Source organism: Anomalospiza imberbis, chromosome 7 (assembly GCF_031753505.1).
Source record: "Anomalospiza imberbis isolate Cuckoo-Finch-1a 21T00152 chromosome 7, ASM3175350v1, whole genome shotgun sequence".
Lineage (NCBI taxonomy): Eukaryota > Metazoa > Chordata > Aves > Passeriformes > Viduidae > Anomalospiza > Anomalospiza imberbis.
Window position 1 is genome coordinate 11,755,322 of NC_089687.1, and position 20,102 is coordinate 11,775,423.

General features: G+C 41.0%; 1 protein-coding gene across 1 annotated transcript in view; it reads left to right on the forward strand.

Moving 5' to 3' along the window:
* The window catches only part of CLASP1 (cytoplasmic linker associated protein 1), a 167,592-nt gene that overhangs the window by 142,547 nt on the left and 4,943 nt on the right, over positions 1 to 20,102 (forward strand). Inside the window, exons 35-38 of the mRNA XM_068195417.1 lie at positions 6,138 to 6,288; positions 7,321 to 7,567; positions 8,333 to 8,526; positions 10,183 to 10,311. Of these exons, the coding sequence (XP_068051518.1) occupies positions 6,138 to 6,288; positions 7,321 to 7,567; positions 8,333 to 8,526; positions 10,183 to 10,311 (721 nt within the window). The remainder of the gene's footprint in view (positions 1 to 6,137; positions 6,289 to 7,320; positions 7,568 to 8,332; positions 8,527 to 10,182; positions 10,312 to 20,102) is intronic.

Here is a 20,102-nt window from a genome sequence, read left to right on the forward strand (position 1 = left end):
TCTTGTACAGGCAGCCTGAGTGTAGTCAGTAGAAGGATTATCTCCAGTACTTAATGCCAGCTTTGGTTTTGAAGATTATACTTTCCTTGTATTTTTTTTTCTTGGTTCACAGATTGGAGTCAAATGCAGGGGCATACATGTCTTTGGAGCTGGGATATGTGTAGAAAGGATGATTGGGTCCTGTAGAAATACGAAAATGCTGCTAAGCATTGCTGTTCTCCCATATTACTAATGGTTTGTGGGCAATATCCTCAACATTAGTCAGCAAGGTTTCCTTGATACAGATATACTGTATTATGTATGTATTCCAAGTGACTGATTTTTTGGGAGTTGTGTGTTTGTGTATTTATGTGTACATGTATTTGGGCTCTCTGGATAGATTTTGAATGTTTTGGTTGAAATGGACTCTGCAAGCAGCTGATTTGCCTACCCAGATGATAACATCTGATTAAGTATCCCCTGAAGTCTTAGGAGGATAGCATGCTTCAGGGTCTTGGACAGAGTCCTTTCTCCTGCCTTCATTTGCTCCTTCCAGTTCTGCTTCATGGTCACTATAACATATCCACTACATCTGTGAGTTACTTCTGCATTTGTATCTGATTTTCTTTTTCCTTAACAGTTTTAGTTTTTGGTGAGAGGAGTTATGGAAGAGAGATGTGCTTTCTGAAAAAGAAAACACGGGAGGGCATTTGAGAAGACTGAATATAAGGGGGAAAAACCAGACTTCAGGCTGAAAGAGAAGAATGTTTCTTAGGCAAAGCACAGATAAATGGCTTGGGTTTGTATAGGACAGAGAAATCTTCTGAGATTAAATAAATTATGTTGTAATACAGAATGGCAAACGGTACATTGTGAAGTCCTTTGGTGTTAGAGTACTGTTCTGAATGGTAAATCGACTTCTGCAAACTTATATGTCACATTCATGTTTGGAACTTCACATATTAGAATTTTGTAGGAGTAATGAATGAATACATTTGGAATGAGTTTCTGCCATTATTAATAGCCCAGAAACCTGTGCTTAGTTTTTATTATTAAAAACAAATAAACATAAATCACCCAAAATTAAAAAAAAAAAACAAAAAAACATTTAGTCCTTCAAAGATGTTTAGAGGAAATGCATCAGAATAAAAGGTTACAATTTTATCTGGCTATATAAGTTTACATATTTGCTATTTCACTGATAATAAAAATTACCATTAAAAACAAAATTTGATTGACACATTCAGTATTAAGTTGAGCAAGCAAAGGCATGGAAACATAATTAAAATAAGCCACTTACTTTATACAATAAGGACAAGCCTGCATTGTTTGGTGGCCTGTGTTCAGATAGGTGATACCTGAGCTGTGAGACTTCTGATCAGCAGTCTGGGAGTTGAGTATTTCCTTGATAATACTGGCATGTAATAGCTGTGGGATTTGATTGCTGGTTAATGAGTGAAATTCTTGACACTGCTCTTCAGAGTAGTTTTTTTTTAACTGGCTTTGCTGCTGTTTGCCCTGGAGCAATTCTTGACTTGTTTGTCACTTCTCATGTGAAAGTATCTTTCACTTGCATATGTACAAATACAACTATCCAAGACAATGTGCTGAAATGTAATAGAAACAAAGTAGTGTTGTGAATACTCCACCAACTCAAGCATCTGTTCTCATTTGGAAGGTGATTTTGAAAATCCATGTACCTTAATGGGAAAAGACAAAAGCAGAGGTTGGACAAATTGACACAGGAATGGATGTCTTAACCTAAAGGCACAGGGTCATGCAATAACTTAAAGGAGCCTGTGAAAGTTTAAGGAGCAATCTGAATCAACTCAGAGACTGGTTTCACCCAGACTTTCCAGCTTTGTCTGCTGAGACCTGGGCCAGGTCCCCATGATACGTTTACACTCCAGACTGACTTTTCACTTGCTGCATATTTGGGTTCAGTTCGAATCTGGTGAAATAGGATCAGATCTTAAGCCCTGCAAAGGTTTTCTGATTGTGTAGGGCCTGACTGCAGGCTTATATAGAGGCACCAGGAGACAAACTTTACAAGGTACCTTCAGGTGTCTAATAAAAAAATAAATTCCAATTTTTCTTTCTTCCAGGGAAATCCTGTTGCTTAGAAACACCTGCTTAGAGTTGGAATACACGTGTGGCCAGGGATTGTTTGCGTAGAACATTATAAATGGAGTTGTTTATAGAGGCTATATCCATTTGTAAAATCTACTGGTTAGTACAAGCAGGGACTGGATTTTTTGTGAAACATATTATGTTAGGAATAAAAATGGAAATGAATAATAAAGGCCAAAACAAAGACTTGTGAGGCGCAATGGAGTATTCTTGTTTAATTTTGTTTCTATTAATTTTTTTCTCTCTCCAAGGCAGCATGACAGCACTAAGCCACTCAGATTATAGTTTCTTTTTTTTTTTCCCTCCCTCTCCTTTCTCTGTTTTTTCTCTCTTTTGTTTCTCCTCTGGTCACGGCAGTCGGCTCTGGGGTTGGAGTGCAGATGGGCTTTCGAAGCACCCCCCTCCCCTTTCTCAGCCTAACTCCATCCCCACTGCTCCTTCCCACAAGACTTTCAGACGCTCTTACTCTCCCAGGTAACAAGCTACCTGTTAAACCAACTTGTCTGAGGTGTCACAGTATTATTTACCTTTCACACCACGGGATTTGTTCATATGTGGGACTTGCAGAGGCTTTGGAAAAGAGATGATGATAGCTTTCAGAGAGCAGGGGTGACAGGCAGCCACTTGCTCCCTGCTTGGGGAAGATGCAGCATGCAAGTGGGGATAAAAAAAAGTGGATTTTTCCAGACACTTGCACCCATTCAAGAAGATGGCAGGGAAGATGCTTCACAGTCAGTTTCCAATCCAGAACACAGTTGCTGAGCACTTTTGGCAGGCACTGGTTGTGTCACAATACCGGGGCAGGATCTTTCAATTTGGCTGCACTGTGAATGTGGCACTAGAGGACCTTCAGATGGACACATACAGCTCAGGAGTGACTTCACATACATAGAACTTTGCTTGTATATTGTGATTTTGGAACATCTTGGAAATTTGTAGTACTGAAATTAAAATTTTCCTTACCACAGGATTTTGAATTTATCAGTCACAATTTCGACATCTATTCCTCCTCCTGTGCCTTCACATTTTGTTCCAGTCTGCATACAGCTCTTGGATCAATATGTTAGACTAAAGCTGTATGCTGGTTTTAAGAAAAAACCCAACCTGAATACAAATTTAATTTGTCAGATCTCTGTTAAATTCCTTGGATTTTTTAAAGTTTAAACCATGACAACAAACCATCTGTAAATGTGGTTTCTTCTGACTTAAATATGTCTGTTACCTGAGGAAGGACTACATATAGTCTTTCCTTAAAGCAAAATGTCCTAATGAAAAATTATTGGAAGAAAAGCAAAGAAATTTTTCTTTGAGGGCTCAAAATTTGAGAACCTGTGATATCTGAGAGAGAGAAAGTAGAATGCAGTGGTAGGTACCTCTGTGAATACCTGCAGAATTAAAAACTTTAAATGAATGTTCTGACTCTGCTAGGACACTGTGGAGGTATCTGTGGGGGGGATCCATGTTGATTTTTGAAATAAAACTAGTTGAGAGTGTTTTTTCTGTTGTCTTTTATCTGACACCAGATAATAAGGTTTGGAATAATGTAACATATATTCCAGCCCAGAGCCTGAAAGTGCAGAGATTAGAGTTACTGTGTACTGCTTGAAGACACTAAACTGTGAACTACTTACACATAATTTGGATTGGAAACTGAATAACAATTTATGGAAGTAAAATGTATTTCATGCCAGACTGGAAAACTACCAAATTGTATCTTTATAAACTTACAGACAGCTGCATTGGTTTTGTGCAGCAGATGGAAAATAATGTTGTGACATCCCTAAACACTGCTCATCTCTACTCACTTCTTATTCATCCTGTGCCTTTCCTCTAGTTTTCTGCATGGGTCATAATTTCTTTTCCCTTTTGTATTTTTTTTTTCCTGAAAGGTGAGTGTAGTTCCATTTTACTTTTATTCCCCACATTGTGTTGTCTGTGAAGTATTCCAGTGCACATACTGTCTGTTGAGACGTGTGTTCACATTGTAGAATTTTCATTCATGTAGAGCACAGCCATAATGTGACCTCCTACACAGGCTTACTCCTGACATATGAAATTACTGAGGTCTTTAGATTTTTATTAAAATGTGGGTTAGTGCTTTGACAAATGTTTCAGATTGGTGGCTCTGAGAAATTATGTTAGTCCTTTAGCACTGAAGAGTCTGTATTCTCATTATTCTTTGGTAACAGTGTAGGGCAAAATTCATCCCCGAGGAAAGAGTGATGACTTCAGCAGATTTATTGTCAGTATTACATTTGTGATTATTTCTTGGTTTTTCTGCCATGGATTTAATTGTGTGGCCTTTGGTAAGTCATGTCATCTCTTGGTGTGAGAACACAGGTACATTCACTTGTATACTTTTTCAAATGGTGGTTTCATTGCCCACTTCAAAGTTGTATGAAAAACCCTTTAAGATCTGTGAATTAAACATGCTTGAGCTCAAAACGTATATTTTTGAGATTGTATGAAACAAAGATTTTCCTATTCCTGACTGGTATGTCTAAAGATCCTAAAAACTGCCTTGCCTTCTGTCTGGAAAGCTATCATAGTGCATTACTGTTGTTCAGCTGTCTGAAAAGCCTTAAATACATCAACTTCTGTAGGTTTATGAACAGCTTTTGTTTCCTGATCTTGGTCTGTTAAATGATTTCTCATTCTCCCTGGTCTGCCAGACACTGTTTGAGGAATTGTTCTTTGGTTTCTTTGCCAAAATACACGGTGCTGATGTTTGTGTGAGTGTAGTGCGAACACGTTGCTTGGGAGCCAGGGATTATGGCTATTTTCAGCGTGTTAATCCCAAAGATATTGGGCAGCCCATCTTATCCTCTGTCTGAAGTTCCCAAGTTTCTTCCAGAAAAAAAAGCTGTGGTTCTAGATATTTAATAGATATTTAATATCCTACTTTGGTTCCATTGAAAATAACAGCTGTGTACCCAGAATTCAGAAGGGATTTTCTTGTTTGTTTGTTTGTTTGGGTTTTTCCCCCACCCACCTCATAGGGAATCTTTCTTTTGTGGAAAAGGAACACAACTCAGTTCAGCCATCTGCCTCCAAGCCCATCCTGTCATTCTTCCCAAAATGTTATGAAATAGTAATTCACCACTGTAGGGAGCCACTTCTTCCATTTATTGACAAACAACTTGATGTAAATGTCTGATTCAGTCTGCTTGCTTCTGGCTCTACTGAGATCTGAGACTCTGCCAGAAATTGTTCTCTCTTGCTGGATCTGTTAATTTAGTGATTGTCATGCAAACTCAACTTCTCCTAGATAAAGCAAAGCCCTGCCAATAATTCTTTTTTATTTTCTCAAAGATTGTAGGAACTTCTCTTTAGCCAGACCTTTTTTATATCATCTGCCCTTGCATGTAAGGCATTTTATCATAGGACCTAATTTTGGATAACTCCTCAAGGAGTCCCAAAACATTTTGCTGAGAAATTTCTGAACAACTGATAAAGTGCAAGAAAGTGTCAGGTTTGAGTGAGAGAATTCCCAAACTTAGGCCAAATACTGAAATGCTGTTTTTATCAAGGCACTGTGCAAGTGAGTTAGGTTTTACTACTTTATAAATTAAAATGGGCCATGTTAGACTAAGGTTTATGTCAAGTTACATTTTCCTTGCCATTTAAATCTGTCATAGTTTCATATATTATTAAATGTAAATTGCACTGATTCCATTTCCGCCAGCTGTCACAACCATTTGAGTTCTTATAGTAATTAGTACTATTTTCCTTTTTTAATTACACCACAGTGGGGATAGGGTTTTTTGGTTTACCAAAGGTAGCACACTTACTGAATGTAAGAAACAGAGGATTTGTTTTCCCTTCACTTACAGCAATGTGTTCTCCTTGTTTTAGCCCCATTTGAGGGGAAGCTTAGACCTGAACTCTGCTTTGATTCCATCCATGTTGTGTTACAAGTCACTGTTAGAAAGGATACTCTAGACCATATGTCTCCAGCTTGTTTTTGTTGACAGCCAGAAGAGAATTCCAGTTTCATTTGTAACATTTCATATACGTTTGGTCTTTAGTATGCTGGATTATGACACGGAGAACCTAAACTCTGATGAAATCTACAGCTCTCTTCGTGGAGTCACAGAAGCGATTGAGAAATTTAGTTTCCGTAGTCAAGAGGACCTGAATGAGCCAATCAAACGTGATGGAAAGAAGGACTGTGACATTGTAAGTATTCCATCGTTTACTGTCCCCCGATAGATGAAATTTTATGATCAAACCTCTCTGTGGATTGGTAGTGTACAAAATCCAGTTGTGGCAAGCACATTTTTCTCTCTCTCAAGATTTTTATAAAGGTGCACAGAGAGAAATGAAAGAGAAAACAATTTCGATTTCTACTCCTTGTTTTTCTGTTGTGGAATGTGTTTAGAGAATTGTTTATCTGGAGTGGTCGCTTGGTTGGATCACGGTGGATTGTTTGGGCCTGATGGCCAATTGGATCCACCTGTGTCTGGACTTTAGAGAACAGGGTCACGAGTTGTGAGTGAGTTAGATATGATAGAGAAAGTAGCATGTAGTTTTTAGTATCCTCTTTTATATAGTATATTAATGTATTATAGCATAATTATAATAAAGAAATAATTCAGCCTTCTGAACTGGAGTTAGACATCATCATTCTTCCCATTGGGTTCACCGACATCTACAACCCAGTTATTCCTGCTGTATTCTTACAGGAATTGTCTGCTCGTTGGTTGTTAACTTCTTATACCTTAATTATGGGGTTTCACTGACTGTTTCCCTTGGCTCCCTTTAAACTCTGGCCTGTGGAATGTGCTTACAGGGCTTCTGTGTGAGTGCCATGAAGGATGGAAACAGTGCTAGTGTTCCTCAGGCTCAGCATGGCTCAGTGATCGCTTTTGCATGGAGTGTGTGTAGTCAGGTCTGTAATGGGAAATGTTAGTTCTTAAACTGCATGGATGGTTTCCCTCACAGGCTTAGGACCTGTGATCACTCCAAGTGCACAGCTCATACAGTATCTTGTGCTGCAAGACTGGTTACAGAAACTGTGATCGTGAGATATTTTTGAGCAGGTGTAGTTGTGTGAAAGAAAGAGGTAGTAATCAAAGTTTTATGTAGGTATTATGTATAAATAATTCATGTAAATCTGTACCTCTTCTTATTGGCAGGTGAGCTCCAAAAATGCTACAGTTTCCATAGAATTTTGAACATACCTTTTCTCCCTCTGTTCAATTCCCCTAGGTGTCTCGAGATAGTGGCCTTGCTCTCCCTAGTGGTGATGTCCGTGGAAGCAGTGACATTGTGGAAGGTGGAAGGATGGCTCTGGATAACAAAACCTCCCTCCTGAACACCCAGCCTCCCCGCGCCTTTTCAGGGCCCCGTGCTCGGGAATACAACCCCTATCCTTACGCTGACACCATTAACACTTACGACAAGACTGCCCTGAAGGAAGCAGTGTTCGATGATGACATGGATCAGCTTCGGGATGGTTTGTGTCAGCTCACCTCATAACAGTGCAGGCAGCTCGCTGCCTCTCTGGTGTGTTTGGGTATGGGCAGTGCCCTCAGATGCGTGCCTGCCTGTGCATGTGTTGTGTATTACATTGCATCTGAGTCGAGGCTTGGTATGAAGTACCCTTTGTTCTCTTGTCGCAGCAGAACTTCATCTGTGGCTACTGAGAAAAAATGTTATACTGTGGTTTTGGTTCTTGTTTGCCTGGGGTTTCCTGCAAACTACTCCCTTGAGCATCCACATGCATCTGTAGGGACACTGCTTTGGGACCTTCCTCTCCTCTTGGCTGAAACACCTCACTCAACAGCTTGTTGTTATTGAGTGTTTGACTTCATTTAAGTGCAGCTACACACCAGCTTTATTCTTTTGCAGTACACTGATGAGTCACTGTACTTTAATCTAAAGGTCATACATGTGACCATTGGTTTTGGGTGTGTATGTCTGGGAAAAACCACGGCAGTTCTCATCTTGTAGAAGTAATTGTTGGAACTGGAAGAAATCCAATTGTCATCTCTTCCTGGTTCGTTAGAAGCCATGTGCAGATGAATGAGCCATGCTATGAACTCAGGTTAAATTATGGACTAGTCTGATTCTGTTGCCTGCTTGACTGAAACCACCTGGAAGCTGATGCATTTTTGGGGGGCCCCTTGTTACATGAGCCTTGTTCTGTAGAGGGTGAGCAATCTTGGCACCTTTGATCTTTTCTCCATTTCTCCAAATGATTTGCTGCCATTTGTCCTAGAAGTACCCATTGACCACTCGGATTTGGTGGCTGATCTTCTGAAAGAGCTCTCCAACCACAACGAGCGGGTGGAGGAGCGGAAAGGAGCTCTCCTGGAGTTGCTAAAGATTACAAGGGAAGATAATCTTGGAGTTTGGGAGGAGCATTTCAAAACCATTCTGCTCTTGCTGCTGGAAACACTTGGAGACAAAGATGTGAGCTGTAGATTTTGTCTTAACTCTCCTGTACATTGCTTCATCTTGGGTAATAATTCCTACACACCAGTTTAAATGAAACCTACCATTCATCAGTGATACTGCACTGCTCATTTTTCCTTTTGACGGTTGACAACTCTGCTTTAGTTTTCACTCTGTTCAGTGATGAGTTTTAAGTAACTCCAAAATGTCCCAGTCTTTCCCCCTCCCTCCTTAGAGTGTTACTAATAAATAGCTAGGGAATTGAAATAGAATCAGAAAAGAAGTTCTAGTCTAGTAAAAAACTCAACACTTCATTTATTCTTTTCTGAGTTAGGATGAAGTTACAAGCTCTTAGCTATATTATACCCACTCCCAGCAAGAAGAGTAAAGGCATTCTAGAATAAATTAATTTTTTTCCCTGAGTGGTTTAAAGACCCAGGGTATTAGATCTCATAGGATGAGTCTCTGTCTCTTGTAAAAATGTCATCAAGAACCAGCTGGTTTTATAGGCGATCTTGTTTTGAAATGTTAAAAAAGCTGTGTTATTATCACAGCTTTATGTTTGGTAGTTGATCAAAGTGGTAATTTACAGGCCAGGCTTTTTTCGATTTGGGAATATTTGTTCAGCAGCACAATGATAATTGGTAAAGGCTCAACACCTCACTGCACCTTCACAACAGAGCCATGCTCCATCTGAATGTTACAGTATTTAGGCTTCAAAGCACTCACAGTTCTTTTTTTTTTTGTTTCATCGGATTCAAAAATCTGTTGTATTTCTTGTACTCCTTGTGAAATATATGTCATGCTCTCAGAAATGTTAATTCTGAAGCAGAGTAGGTGGCTGACATTTTCTCAGTCGTTGTTCTTAGTTTAAGTGTGAACTGCTATAGTCCTACATGTTTAATGATAGCACCATCACACAAGTATCAAAAAGTCTGGTGACTTTATCTTAAGTACACGTGAATTGTGCTACTGAATGAATTTTGCAGATGAATAGCAAATCACATATTTTAAAGGCTGAAGAGGATGAAATAAAGTATGCATTCCTCTGCTGAAATAATGACATCTATTTGGAGTAGCCACAGGTCAAAAATTTAATGTAAGTTATGAAATGGAAACAGGTGTTATAAATCCCTTCTGCTCATGATCTCTTGATACGAAGGATGAAGACATAGGTCAGTGTTGACTACAGTAACTTAAGTCCTTGAAAGTAATTTCCACAGGAGTTACAGGAAGAGTCAGTTTTACTGCTTTAGTACATGAAAAATAGCTTTGTGGCATGGATGGAGCCCAGCTTGATATCTGCCAAGCTGAGCAAAAGAGGAAGGGCAAAACATACATGATCTGACCTTCTTTGTAAATTCATGTAATAGAGATGTCCTTCTCGGAGTACAAATTTTTACTTCATTGCCAAAAGAATATGGAATTTAGGAAAGTAGTCATTCTGATTCTTGTATATATGAGAACAGTCATTTTATGTGGCTTTTTGTGCAAGAGCAAGCAAGGAGCCCAATTCTGAATTTTGTTACATTGATTCCACTGCTCACTCCACTGGAGCTGGTGGCGTAGGGAGCCATGCAAATTTCTCATGAGCCATGAGAATTCACTTCCAACTACAATTTTGAGAAGTGACTCTTTCTAATCTTTTTCTAATGTCTATTTTCCCTGACACAGCATTCGATCAGAGCCCTGGCGCTGCGAGTCCTGAGGGAGATCCTACGGAACCAGCCGGCGAGGTTTAAGAACTATGCGGAGTTGACTATCATGAAAACACTGGAAGCACATAAGGATTCCCACAAGGAGGTGAGTGAGCCTTTCAGCTACTGGAAAAGCAATATGGACCTGCTGAAGAAATGTAGGACTTGTGGGACTTAACAGGCAAACATGTTGAACCATCTTGACAGTGGAGCCGATCAGTATTAAGTCTCCCAAGTATGAAGAGACAGAATTTTTACATGCTGAAACAGTGAGGAAAGAAGTGGAGACTGTCAGAGCTATTTATGTGGACTTGGAGCTGTCTGGATTGGTATGCCACTGTTTGTTAACTTCCCAGGATTTTCCTGCTCATTCTGGGAGAGGCTGAGAACTGTAGGAGAAAAGTGCATGTTTAATTACTTTTTAGAGCATGCTGGGGGCACCGTGCTGCCTCTGTGTGTACAGGTAAGAATACAAAATGTCCTGGAGAACACAAAGGCTGTGTTCAAGCAGAATTGTGTGTGAAGACTGAATGGTGAAAGTGGGCCATGCTGGAAAATTGCAAACTGGTGAGTAACAGGAGAAAATGGACAAAGTGGCCATGTTGCAGTGGCAGAGGAAGAATCAAAGGGGAGGGTGAATTGCATTGCTTTTGTGAGAGAATTCATATACAAAACTGAAAGTATTCTGAAGTAAAGTAACAATAAAGGGACATGATAACATTTTAAGTAGATCAATTCAGATTACATTTTAAAGTTAGTCTTTGTAGATTGATTTCCAAGTTGGATCTTTAAATCTACCTCATGCGTGTTGGAAGTTTGAACTAAACCTTCTGGAAAGTGCTACCAGAATTTCCCTATCAGTTTGTGATGGTTTTGTTACCAAAGTCCTTGGTTTGAAATCTAAGGTCTTTATTCTTCTCTACAACAGGATTATTCTAAATTATCTGTTTTAGGCATCTCTGAAGATATTTGGCCATGAAAAGATGATGAAAATAGACCAGACTGCTCCAGAGCATTGGATGACTGACACAGGATTATTTTAACCATGGGTAGCAGAAACTGTACTGTTTGAAAATCAAAGCAGCCAAACAAAAAACACTCTCAGGGAAAGAAAATAACAGTCTGGATTTCTCTAAAATGCAACAGTAGAAAATGTTTAATGCTTTAGTGAATGAGGGCTGCCCTACTCTGCCTACCTTCTTCTTCTTGATTTAGAGCCTTTGCACCTCTGTCTTTTTCAGTTCAGAGTAGTAAGAAGCAGCTGTAAATTGATTTTCTGATAAAGGAGTCAGACAAAACATTATGTTCTGAAGGAGTGCCTTTTATTGGCAAGTTTTCCTGCTTGCATGCTTCTCAGCTCACCTTGACTCAGTGCCCTTTGTCTTTTTTGTATGAGAATCCTCTAGAGCTAACATTTCTAGCAGGACCTTTCCAGTTTGTCGCTGGCATTGTTTTTAATGCCCCTCAGAATTCACTGTCCTTGTGGGACTGGTGGGTTTTACAGAAATCAAGACTGATGTTGAAAACACCATGCTTTATGCCTCTGTATTCTTGCGGTGTGGAAAGGCTCTTTGGGATTTGCATGAGGTGCCTCCCAGGGAAAAACAGGGAAAGATAAACTCAAACCAGGAGTGAGAGATGGGAGTTCTGGCACTTCTTTATAGAATAATTGAGCTATTCTGTGCTCAGCAAGTAGCTGCTGTGCTGCACATAGTGTGGCTTTGATTTGCCATGGTTTTCCAAGCAGCTTCATAATGAGGCATCAGCTGCTGCAGTGGGACCTTTGGGTGACAGCTGTCACAGCAGGACACTGCAGGTATGTTCCTGCTTTGCCATCCGTTGCGTGTGCACAGCTGTATTAAGTGGGGGCACTGGTTCTGGATTTTTCATTCTGTGTATGAGTATTTTCTGATCCCTGTGTAAATGAGGCTCTCAGAACCATGATGCAGCCCAGGAGAGGTATCATCTGTCTGTCAGTAGTTTGAGGAGATCAGCATTCCTGAAGTTAAGAAAGGTACCTGCACTTGCGTGTCCACATGAGATAGGCTAAATATATACCTGGGAATATGCTCAAAGTAGTTTTACCTGTAGTTGGGACTTGCTGATTCAGTTAAGTCTGTGAAAAATTAACTGAGAGATCATTTGGGCATGACTCAGTTGGTCAAACTCATAGCCTAGAGCCAGGAGGTCACAAATTCCCTTCCCGTGGTGGCCCTCCAGCTCGCTCCCACTGTGGCACTGCTTTCTCCAGGAGGGCAGGAGGAGCTGCCCTTTGACTGGATCCCACTGAGCAGGAGATTAAATGAGGATTCACCAGTTTGTGAGTGAAGGGCAATTTCTAAGGATAGCTGAAGAGGGAAAGGAAGTTCTGAGCAGTCTGTTCTACAGCTTTCTTTCTCGCTATATCACAGCAGTGTTAAAGGGAGTGGTGCACTGTCCTTAAACTACATAAAACCAAATCTTCCTCTAGACTGTAAGAACTATTTCAAGAAAAGCTGGTATATAATTTAGTTGGGAAAAGATTGATTTTTGTGTCAGTGATGTCCTGATAAGATGGCACTCCAGTTTATTATGTTTCTGGACTGCTTCTGCCTTGTAGCAGAAGACAGAAATGATCCTTGGTTATGATTTGATAATTTGGTGTCTCAACAGGCTGTGTAAGTTAGGAGAAAATGTCTATTTTGAGCAAGCTGTATCTGTTTCAGTCTCTTTTGCCTGAATTTTCCCTTCAGCACAGGAAATACTAATTGCTCCCAGCTACTGCTCACATTTTCAATTATATGTGACCCACAGAGACTCAATCTAAAGTGACCAAGCAAAGGGAATTTGAACAGGAGCAGAACTGTTCAGGTTGGGTACTGTCTCCAAGAAGTCATAGTAAGAGGCAGTTCTTTGGAAATCAGGAAGGTTTGTTTGTCTACACAAATTCCAATATTGCTGCTGTTCAGCATCACCAGGAGACATCAAATGTCAAAAACAACATATTCACCAACCAGCAAATATCACCCCCTGTTGAGTTGAGTGCTGATAATCTAGTTAAAGTTTCTTTTCTTTTTTAAACAAGAAAAACCTGTGACTTTATTCCAGATTACATAGTTGGAAGTATCAAAGCAGTGGTAGCATAGTTGGGGATGCCTGGATAATTGGCTGTTTTTTCAAGGCCAAGCAGAAGTCTTCAGACAGTTGGGTCTTTGCCATGGCTAAAAATCGTCTGCCTTCTGTTGCTGAAGGCAAGGTGTGGGATTAGCAGAGCAGCACAGCTGAGAGCACCACATTTCCCCCCAGGGATACGGGAGAGAAAAAGTTGGTACGTGGAGTTGGAGCTGAGTCACACCTTGTTGTGAGTACAAATGCAGGAGATTGGCAAAGCACAGACCTCAGTAGCAGGTCAAAATTAATGTAACCCCAGGCTACAGACTAGAGGGCTCTGGGGTGGAATTCATGTTTAGTTTGCATTTTTTAGCTTTGTCCTGTTTTTATACTGTTTGTAGTACAACAGTCTGTTCAATGCTGTTGATTTAATGGGGTGATGTGAAGAGTCAAACCTGCTTCGGTCATAACTGGAAACATTTAAATGCCTTTCACTTACTTTTGGAGCATTAGAACATAATTGAAGTTGTGGATGATATTAAATCTTGTTGATTTTTATCAATCTTTGTTTGTAGTTATTTGGAAGAGAACCATCTTTCTGTTGCCAATTAGTTAATATTAACTCATTTGTTCCAGTGTCGTTACTCACCCATAACTAAGGAGAGATGCTGCTTGCTGACCCAATACCACTGATAATAACATTGCTTCAGATCCATGCCAGCAAAATGAGGATAATTTCTTGTTATTGAGTATTTTAGAACAGAAATAGTTTAATATCTTGGAAATCAGCAGCAGAGTGAGAAATCATAGGATAGCTAATTCCCTGCTTCTGTCTCTGGCACAAATCCTATAGACTTAACTGATGTCTGTTTTCTATGTGTAAGAAAAGGATCCTGTGCCATATCTAAGATATCTAATTTCTGTATTGTATGATATAGAAGGTCCATAAGCATAATTGGGATGCTTATTGTACATTCTTTGTAGTAACCCTCTGAAAGAGACAGAAGAAGAAATCAGTTACCCATTACATGTAGATAATTTTTATTATCTTGCTGAGGTGCTTTTAGATTGGCCTCTGGCATTTATATATTGTAACTGTCCTCTGATGGTGGTATGATCTGTGTAGGTTTCTGCAAAAGGAAAAGCACTAAATGATCATAGTCTTGAAGATTAATTGTTACCCAGTCCATGCTGGAAGCTACCGAGTGCTGCAAGTGGGCAGTCACTGATGTTTCATAATACATGTTTATGTGCTTTTTCTGTTTCCCAATAAGTTTCAAATATTTAGTGCCCAGGAGAAGCAGTCTAATCTACTTAATCTCTGAGTCCTTATAAAAATCACACTGCTTTTTCATCTGCTTAGCACTCCCCATTGCTGAGTCCACTTCCTGCTTTGAAACCAAGTCCATAATTGTTTGTTCCTGTCTGAATTAGACTGTAAAGCCTTCAGGGATGGGAGGTTGCTTGACTAGGTACTGGTAAACCTCCATCCCCTCCAGCTTAGATTATACAGGCTTTAAGTAACCACCTCTAGATGGCAAAAATTGGCTCAAAAGCACAGCCACATGCCTCATAAGCCTGTAAGCAAAACCTTGTTCTTCTGCTTAATAAACTTCTCTGGTGCTCTGCATGTCTCACAGTGGTGTACAAAGCCTCTAAACTTTCTGTGGGGCTTTGCCTGCACTGCCTCATCCTCTACAACCTTGTGCAGAGACACTGTAACTAGCAATCATGGCAAAGTACTCCAGCTTAAGCTCCTGTGGGAAGCTCTCCTCCAGGTGCCTCAGGTGCTGCTTTGCTGAGATCCCTGCATGTTACACTGATGCCCTGTGTAGCCTGTGAACCTCGCATGTCCTGCCTTAGGGGAGTCAGGACATTTTTCTTTGCTTATTTTCCAGTACTTATGTCTCTTTAAAGCTGGTTTTACTTTATGTCTCGTAAGCTGGTTGTTGCAGCCATCAGGCAGCAAGCAACATGTTAATGCATGAAATGTAATAGCTGAGCAGAAGAAATTGAGTGGAAGAGATGGAGTCTGAGCTCTGGCTGTCTTGAGTGAATAGGACCCTGTGGCTGCAGTGTGCTGTGAACCAGGTAAACCAGTGGGAATTGTCATCCAAAGTTTGTCCAGCAAATTTTGTAGAACTTTGATGATTCCAGTGTGCTTTTCTATTTAAAGACAAGGCTCTGTGACAGGTCACTGTCTTGATCACACTCATACTGCACATCAGCATATCCCCTCACACTGAAATCGGGGAGCAATTCCCATGCATATTCCTGGGACTGCCTGACCTGTCACTGCCTAACAAGAAGTTTACTCCTTGGTAGCATTAAGGAAGACATTGCTAGAGGTAAACAGCTTTCTGTGTGCTACACTTTGCTGGCTTTGTGCATGTGAATATGGCTCCTTCCCTAAAGCAAACTGGGTGGAAGTATAAAAACTTCTCTTCCGTGAGACTCACTAGAAAGGTCTTAATGCATCACAGATGTCTTTCAAGGAACCCTCCAGCACACAGAGCTTATGTTATGCCAGCAAAAGTCAGGCTGAATCTAGTCTCCAGCGTGTAGAGCATAAGGTAAGCTTTTAGAAAGGAGAAAAACCTGCTGCTTGAAGGCCAAGAGCTATCTTTTAGATCTGCATTCCAGGCTACCTGCCCTGTGTTGAACGATGTCAAACTATCCAGTTCAAGCCATGGTTTGCTCTAAGCTTTTACTGGGAGGTAAGATCATGTTTGTGACATACCTTACATACAGCTTAGTGTCTGTGCTTTTAAAGAACTGCAGGCTCTCTGTAGTCTTGCTTCATAGCCACCCTTTTGAATCTGCTGCTTCCAGCTGCCATCATAATTTGATGGCTTTTCTACTTATATTTTGTATCTCTGAGATTCCTAAGAAGAATTATATTAGGTTGGACAAAAACCCTGGTTTGCTTGTTACCCTACGTGACTCACTAGCAAGAAGCAAGCATACAGTGATGCTTCCCTGTGGATATACTTCCCCCTTCCAGCTGTCTTAAAGCCTTTCCGTGTGAATGGCTCTGCCTGCCTCCCTGTGTGGGTTGGCTTTTTTCTTTCCTTTGGTTAACTTGTCTAACTTCTAATCCCCTTGTGACAGCAAGCTCCCCAGTCTGAGCACGTAGCAAACAGCGCCCTTTCATTTTCTTGGGCTTAAAGGATAGATTACATAGACACTACTTATTGTGGTGTCACTGTTAGTAAGAGCCTTTCCTGTCACTTCTTGATGTGTATCTGTTGATCTTGCCTTCAAAGCTGGGAGGAAGACCTGTTCCTTGATCCTGTTTATTCATTTCTCCCACTCCTTTTAAGGTTGTTTCACTCTGCTGGTCAGGTTAAAGCCCTGACTAAAAATGATACTTGATTTTTTGATACTATAAGGTATGTACAATTTGCAAGGCACAAGTGTTGTGCCTCATGGCAAAATGTCTTTGCTAAACTCTATTACAAATGCATGTTCTTGTTGCCAAATGACCTGGCAGGTTGTACCTTTTGATAATGCACTTCCCTCTGTTTGGAAATGCTGCTGATTTCTCTGGCAGTGCCAGGTGAGCGGGACTCTGAGCTGGTTGGGTAAATACTGAGAGCCCCTCATGGGATGCAGAGTCTCTCTGGGTGGCTGAATGTTTTGTTTTGCCAAAGCCAGGAGGAAGGACAGGGCTGGTACTTGCATTGCAAAATGGTGGCATTTGGCTTCCTGTGCCAGCAGGGATGAGTTTTTCTCTTTGAGTCACCATCAGCTGGTATTGCCCTACCCCTTCCTACACCCTGTCAGCTGCTGGTGCTTCCCCAGGGAGCCAGAGCTGGTTACCTGCAGAGGCTCTCATCCAAACAAGCATGTAAGCACACGCTGGAATCCAGTTGATGTCAGTGAGACTTGAGCATGTTATTAAAGTTAATCACAGCTCAGGGGGTTTGCTGAAGTGTGCCTGAGATGCAGGCGTTGTCTGCCAGATGTGCTCATGGGAGGCTTGGAAGTCTCCTTGGTGCTGTCACATTTACAAGCTCCTATCATGCTGGACATGTGTAATGCATCCTCCTGTGTTCGGGGGGAAGGGATGTGAAATGGCCAGCCACTGCCTAAATGTAGCCACATCCATGCTAGAACTGGGCAGCAGTGCTGAAAGCAGGACTGTCAGGGGCATAAATAACTTCTGTACCTTCACAACTTTCCTTGCTCACCTTTTGATGGGCAAAATATGTGTGACCTTTGTTGCTGTTGAACTCTTGCTTATTTTGTGAAAAATTATCGCTGTATTTTAATGCTCCTTGTGCTTGGAATTGAATAATAGGCTTTATGTCTCATGGACTTGCTTCATACCTTCAACTTAATAGACATAGTAAACTATGTGCAAACAGGATATGGAGCTGAAACCCAGATAGAATATTCATTAAATTCATCACCTACTGCTTTTTTTAAAATGGTAGTGTGTTCGAGATCAGAGTCTAGCCATAGGTTTATACTAAAATATTGTTGCTTTTTTTATCAAGTAGGATGCCAAGAGGATATAAGGTTTAACTTTTTGTTTTGCAATTTTCTTTTAGTGTGTTGTGATATATGTGCAAGCTTTTATTTCTGAGAGTGTCTGAAAACACCTTCCCAACGGTGTTTGGCATTGCTGCAGAACAAAATCCCAAGTGGCCTGTGTTCAAATAGTAATATTTGGGGTTTTTTAGGTAGTGGCTTGCTAGTGAATAGTTACATTGATGGTAAAGTATCAGGGCCCTCTAAGTTCATGCTTTCCATCATTTGTGGAAAGCAGACATCAGAAACTGCAGTGCCTGGAAGTGGATTCCTTTAGAGACCTTCTGGGAGCTCCTGGCTTAATCTACTCCAGCAATTCCACCCTGTGCTATCAAAGCCTGGCATTAGGTTCCCTTAAGTACTTGGGTGTTTCTCTTCCTTCCCAACAAAATCACACAGTGCTGGCTCCTAAGCTAGTACGAACTTCTGTGGAAAAATACTAACTTTTATGCTTCTCATGTGTGAAATTGAAGAGAAATTAGCGAAGACATGGCTGGAAGAGGGGAAACTTGCTGTAAGTGGGAACGCAAGCATTCTGTTCTGTATAGTTACTCATTCACAGATCTTTCAGGAAGATTTTTTTTAATATTGACCACATTGTGGCTTGCCATTCATTTTGGAATGTTTAAATGTTATAATTAAATTCTGAGAAAGTCTTGAGGTAAGTGGAGCACTTGGACAGTTTTATTTTTGTAAATAGGGCACTGGTACAGAAGCAGTCCAAAATCTCAGGTTGCTTCACTATCCTGCCCATATCTTGCCTGTATGCAATATTTGTGCTGTGTGAAATGTCTGAGATCACGCTGACTGTTGGATCTGCCTTAGAGAATGCCAAAAGCCAAGTGGATGAGTTCTGCTGTTTCCTGGGAATACAAGTGTTCTGTGCCATTCCTGTTTCAGGAAGGTAGCTCTCAGCATGAGTGGAAGATAAATGTTAGCAGCATGGATATGACTATTGACTGTGGGTGAAGCAGGCTCTGTAGGTGGAGGTGATCCCTTCTGGTCACTATTAATTGCTGTTATCTTAAAAGTCAATTAAACCTTGTGTTTTGTAGTACATGGACTAAGATAAGCTTCCAGCCACTCCTTGTTCATGTATTATCCACAGTAGTTGCTTAAAAATAATGGAAGTTCACCTTCTTTTGAGGCATGATAGAGCTACATCTGTCCATAGATTGCCTTACTCAAATAGAAATTCCTGAGTTTGATGCCTCCATAGTATGTGGGAGAGGAGAACAACAGGAATTCAGCAGCCATGGCTTCAGTCTAAGTGACAGGAGACCTGTGGTTTGATTTATGTGCTGTCTTGCAGATTGCCTGGGTCAGATTTCCTAGTGCTGGCTTCAAAGTATTGACTTCAGACACCCCAGGTAGTTCAGTTTAGGAGGAGGTAGAGAACTGGTGCTGGGCACCTGAGCCTCCCACACAACGAGGAAAGAGGGGTGCTTTAATGTTCCTGGGCTTACTTAGGGACTGCCTGGGACAAGCCGGAGGATCCCAAACATGAGGGTTTGTGAGTGCTTCTTTCTTCTTAAAGTTGAGGTGTTGGATTTAAGTCTGCCCATGGGCACCTGTGTACTCAGGATTTACCCTCACTTTAAAGTTAGTGCTGAGAAGATGGGGAAAAGCATCCTCCATCTTTCATGTTGTAACAAGAACATGGGGAGCAAAGAGTGTTATTTGTGGCCAGGAAGAGGGCAGCCAAGAGGAAGCTTCATTTTGTTGCCTGGCAATTAGCACAGACACTTGAAAAAAGAAAACCAGCCTTCCCATCCTGTTCTTTTTTATCCTATTACTGCAGAATGTAAAATTAATAAATTCTCTTGGGAGGAGAGACCAGATTTGGGTCTTTCTTCTTTGAACTAGCTGTCCTACCTGCTGGGGAAGAGTGAAAGTTGTGAATCTGCTTTCTCTCAGGGTAGAGTTGAACTGAGCATCATCCTTGCTTTACAGGATGTGTACACTGCTTTACAGTGTGGGCTTGTTGCAAAAGATGGGTGCTGCTGTTGTTTCCATTTGTTCTTCCTCCCATTTTGTTTGGTGATCCCAGTGCTGCCTTGATGGGTTACGTGTGCTGAGAGCAGAGCTGCCTGGTCAGGGACTCCCTAAAGCCCATTTGTGTCTGTGACCTGGATTTGACTGCAGTGCAGTTCAGCTGGGAAGGGGCAGGACACAGCTGCCCTGGGTGTCCCAGCATGGGCACGAGCCACTCAGCACTGAGGTGCACGCTGGAAGCTGCAACAGGGCCATTCGTGGTAATGGTTAAGGAGA